The sequence below is a fragment of the Sceloporus undulatus genome, unplaced genomic scaffold (assembly GCF_019175285.1).
Source record: "Sceloporus undulatus isolate JIND9_A2432 ecotype Alabama unplaced genomic scaffold, SceUnd_v1.1 scaffold_2557, whole genome shotgun sequence".
In the NCBI taxonomy this organism is placed as follows: Eukaryota; Metazoa; Chordata; class Lepidosauria; order Squamata; family Phrynosomatidae; genus Sceloporus; species Sceloporus undulatus.
The window spans coordinates 1-4,511 of record NW_024805477.1 but is presented as its reverse complement, the minus strand read 5'-3'; the positions used below and the strand labels follow the sequence as shown (position 1 = coordinate 4,511).

Here is a 4,511-nt window from a genome sequence, read left to right as displayed (position 1 = left end):
TTCAGCCTGGCATAGCTTCTGCGCTCATCTCACTGGATCAACTCCCAAATCCATGCCACAGGCAAGGCACCATTCTGGAGTACAGCCCCCAGCGCTCCCTGCCCAGTCCAGCTGCTGATTCTGGGAACTGTAGTGCAATCATACTTCAGTCAACAAAGCCTCTGACAAAGAAGTTCCCTTTTATAAAGCCTCCAACAAGCCCCTCCCCACTTGATAATTGGATATAGCCAGCAGTGAAAGATGATGGGTGTTGTAATCCAAGGGCTGCTGCTGCATTCTGTCTCCTTTCATGGGTTCCTTTGCATTTGCCTCCTTTCATTTTTCAAGCTTCTGGTAGACATACATGAGAAGAAGACATTGCATCCCTCCACACAACATAAACTCCAACAAGTCCCCCTATTAATAACATATAGCCAATAGTGAAGGATGCTGGGAGTTGCAGTTCAAGGGCTGCTGCTGTATTCTGTCTCCTTACATGGGCCAGCAAGCCTTTTCAAGCTTTTGGTAAGCACACACAAGGAGAAGACATTGTACCCCTCCCACAACTGGTGCCTTGGGAAATGGGGAGCTCCATTTAATGCTATGAAGTGGCCCCAACAGACCCCTTTGCCACCCTGGATCACCTTGTAATAAGAACAGCTCTGACTGAGGACCCCTTCGGATCCACCTGGGTCCAAAACCAAGCAAAAACCTTGCTCCCTGCCTCCCTGTAAAATCCCTGGGTAGACTGCCATGGAGACGTCATTCAGCTCCCCTTCCCCTCCCTGGGTCTGGCTAGCACCCCTTGCAGACTCCGCAGAACCTGCCTCACCTGCTGGTACTTAGAGATAGGGTAGAGGAGACGGGTGTCCAGCTTGGCGTTGTACTGGGCCAGCGACTCGTGACGATAGTGGGTGATCAGCTCCACCACTGAGCCGAAGGTTAGGGGCTCGGAGAAGCCATACTTGCCCTCCCGGTGGAAGATTTTAATCAGCTTGTTGTTGCCGCCTTTCCTGTTGGTGCCAGGGGAAAGCAGGGGACAGAAGGGTCATGCTTGGGGGCGGCTGCCCCCCAATGTTCATGGATGGCTATTGATCCCTCCACGGGATCAGTGGCCCACCTGGACATCCATCCTCCCTCCATCCCTTTATTTGCATCCCACCTTCTCCCAATCCAACAAAATATTAATTGAAAATATTAATTTAATATTAAAGATTAAAGATGCAATCTCATGTAAATTCACCAAGAGATTACGAAGCAATTTAAGTTAAAAAAAAGAATTTAATGACAACATGATTAAAAACATGATTAGAACAGTCAAAGCAACAGTTACATATAAACACAGCATATAGCACACCCTCCTCACACTTCAACACACCATTATTTGCATTCTAACTTTCTCCCAGGCTGGGATGCCAGCTGGCTTACAAAATGGCTGAAAATGCAATAAAAACACATTATGTATAATTTTTTTTTTTAAAAAACCCATACAAAACCAAGTTTAAAACAACAAAAAGCAATTAAAACCTTATTTTACAACTGATTAAAGCAGCACAGCTGACTCTTCTTGCACTAGGCTACCTCCTATCTGGCTGCCCATCTGCTTATTGATTTATTGAACTTCTATCCGGCCTTTCGCCCAAAATGGGATCCAAGACGGCTGATGATAATTTTAAAAGATCCAACTGAAAGACTCATTTACGAAAGTCAAAACGGAATTGAATGAAAACAGGGTTAAAAACATGAAAGAACTAAAACCTATCTAAAACAGTTTGTACACACACACACAGTTTTAAATAGGATTTAGTGTTTTAGCTCGTTTAGAATCATTAGAATCATAATCTATTTTATCATAAAATCACAGTCAATTTAATCATATATATGTGTGAGGGCGTGCGTGCGTGCAAACATCTCAACAACATAGAGCACACCTTTTCATGTACTTCAACAGATCATCCCTTCGTTTGCACCCCACACCCTTCTCCCAGGCTAGGATGCCAGCTGGCTTACGAAAAAGGCAGAAAAGGCAATAGAAAAGCATGCAAAATCACAATTAAAACAGCATCAAACATCAACAGAATGAAAAGCAATTAAAACCCAAGAGGAAAACAGTGCGGCAGCAAAGCTGCCATTTTCATGACGATCCTTTTGCAAAAGCTTGCCCTCACCTCAGTGTCAAGGTGTATTCGCCTTGGATCTTGCTGGATGCATCTCTCACCAGGAAGGTGCCGTCTGGAGTGTCCCGGAGCTTCTCGTTCACTTCCTCCCTGCGAGGCAGGCATGGGGTGGGGTGAGGAGTGTATGTCAAAAGTCTCAGTCACTTTCTGGAGTCTTTCTGAACAGGGGCTATTTCCCAAATTGCATTATGCCCACCCCCACTCCCCCCAGCTGCCTCCCACCCCCTCTTCCTACCTGGAAATGTCCCCCCAGTACCACTCAGCATCCTGGAGGGGGATTCCGTTGCCGCCGTTGGGGAGGGGTCCTGTGGCTGTCACTGCTGCCTTTGGCTTTGGGGGCTTGGGGGGCAGAGCTGTAAGAGAGGGTGCCCGTTGGGTGGGGATGGCCAAACAGAACCACTTTCCCTTCTTTAAAATTGGGGTTTTTTTTGTATTTAAATTTGTATTTAAAGTCTATTTAAGTGTTGTTGTTTTTAAAAAATGCATGTCATTTTGAGTTCCAACTTTTTTGTGGGGGAATATAATATAATAATAATAATAATAATAATACCACCCCTGACAAATAAGCCATCCCCTCTGGACCTTGAAAAATTGTCCTTTTCTAGTAATAATGATAATAATAATATTAACAATAATACCCTTGGCCAATTAGCCCCCTCCCCATCCCCTTTAGGCCTTAAACAACAACAATAACAACCTTGGCAAATAAGCCCCCTCCCCATCCCACTGGGATTCTGGGACCCATAGTTCAGAAAGGAAAGCACAGGTATTATTCCCCTGCTTTGGCCTTCCCATCCTCTTCTCCCCACCCTCCTCTGCCCCCCTGGGTCCAGAGCATACTTTTCTTTCTCCTCTTGCCCCCCTTTCCATCCCCAAGGAGACCCCCATGGGGTGATCCCACCCCTCTTTTTACCTGGAGGGAGCAAGTCTGCCTCTGGGTCTTTGGTCTGCAGAAGTGTCTGCAGGAAGAGGGCAGGGAACTCGGGGGTCACCTCAGCGCTGTGGGGAAGGAAGAGCAGGCAGTGTGAAGTTTGGGGCACTGGGGTTGGCATCCTACCCCACACATGCCTCTGCTAAACACGACATTGATGGCCACACCCAGGAGGTGCACAATATCCATTCACTGCCTCCCTGGACACATCAATCTCCCTTCCCCTTTTCTTGCCACACCAGATAGTAGCCACAAGTTCCACAGGCTCTGCAAAGAAATACTCCCATCCATGGCACCACTCCATTTGCATCCTCCTAGCTTGTCACACCTCTCCCCCAACCACAACCTCCCCATAGCAAAGAGGATGAAGCAAACTGGTCAGCTTTAATGGAAGTCCAAAGGAAGGACGGGCCGTTCTCAGGGGCTGGAGGGAAACCCCTCAACATGTACCCACTCCCCAAATATTTTTGGAAATGTTTCCACTCCTAAAGGGCACCCTCCCTATGTCAGGGGTCAACTTCTTATTACAAAAGCAGCTAAAAACAAGGTCAGGGGCAGCAGGAAATGTGGGGAAAGGGTGCCATGTGCTCTGTGGTCACATTGCTTCCAACCCCTCCCTCCCCGGAGAGATAGACCCAGCACCCACCTGGCGGCTGGGCCCACACCAAGCAGGAGAGGCCCAAAGATTTCCCCCAATACCCGTGGGCAGAGCCCACTGCTCTCAGCGTGGGCAGCCACTTTGCCCAAATGGCACAGGAGGAACTGGAAGGTGAGGAGGTGTGGGACAGGCAGGACCCCTGGACGCTCCAGGGCTGAGAGGAGTAGCTGACGCTGGTGGCCCAGATCCGTTGTAGGGGCAGCATCTGCAGGGGAGGAAGGAAGGGGGTTAAAATTACCCGGGGGGGCTGGCACTCTGCCCATGCCCAGTGGCCCTCTCTCTGTCTGCAAGCATTCACATTCACATCCTGGGAGAAGAATGAGGGAACCTGGGAAACTGTATGGGTCAAGAGAGCAGTGGAGAACCAGGGCTACTGGGAGGCTGCCCCCTTTTGGCTTCTCCCTCAGGGGCTGGAGAAGTTACTTCGGGGAACCACAACTCCCAGAATCTACTTCCAAGGCCACCAGCTCCCTTCTCCTCCCCATGGGCTGTGTCCACAGAAGCTTCCATTAAGGGGAATAGAATCATAGAATCATAGAATATTTCAATGGGACAGGAGAAAGACCTGGCGGGAGCAATGAATGACAGTGGGCCCCAAATGCCCCCCTGTGCCCTCTCTCTATCCCCTTCCTCACCTTGCAGAACCCGCAGAATCTCCACCTGGGCACAGGTGGGCACTATGGGGGTTGGGAGGTCCTGCAAGTACCCTTTGAGAGCACCGCCAAGAGAAAGGGTGCCAAAAGCCTCCAGGTCACCAGCCATCACT

The 4,511-nt window shown here is 49.1% G+C and overlaps 1 protein-coding gene across 1 annotated transcript; it reads right to left on the bottom strand.

Annotated features, from left to right (window-relative positions):
• Nucleotides 1-6: 6 nt before the first annotated feature.
• LOC121917991 (phosphatidylinositol 3-kinase regulatory subunit beta-like) lies at nt 7-4,507 on the bottom strand (the record flags this gene model as incomplete). Its single annotated transcript, XM_042444107.1, has 6 exons — nt 7-992; nt 2,148-2,246; nt 2,392-2,509; nt 3,070-3,155; nt 3,734-3,950; nt 4,381-4,507. Coding segments are annotated over 6 exons (894 nt in total), but the record flags the coding sequence as incomplete, so codon positions are not given.
• Between the last annotated feature and the right edge of the window lie 4 nt (nt 4,508-4,511).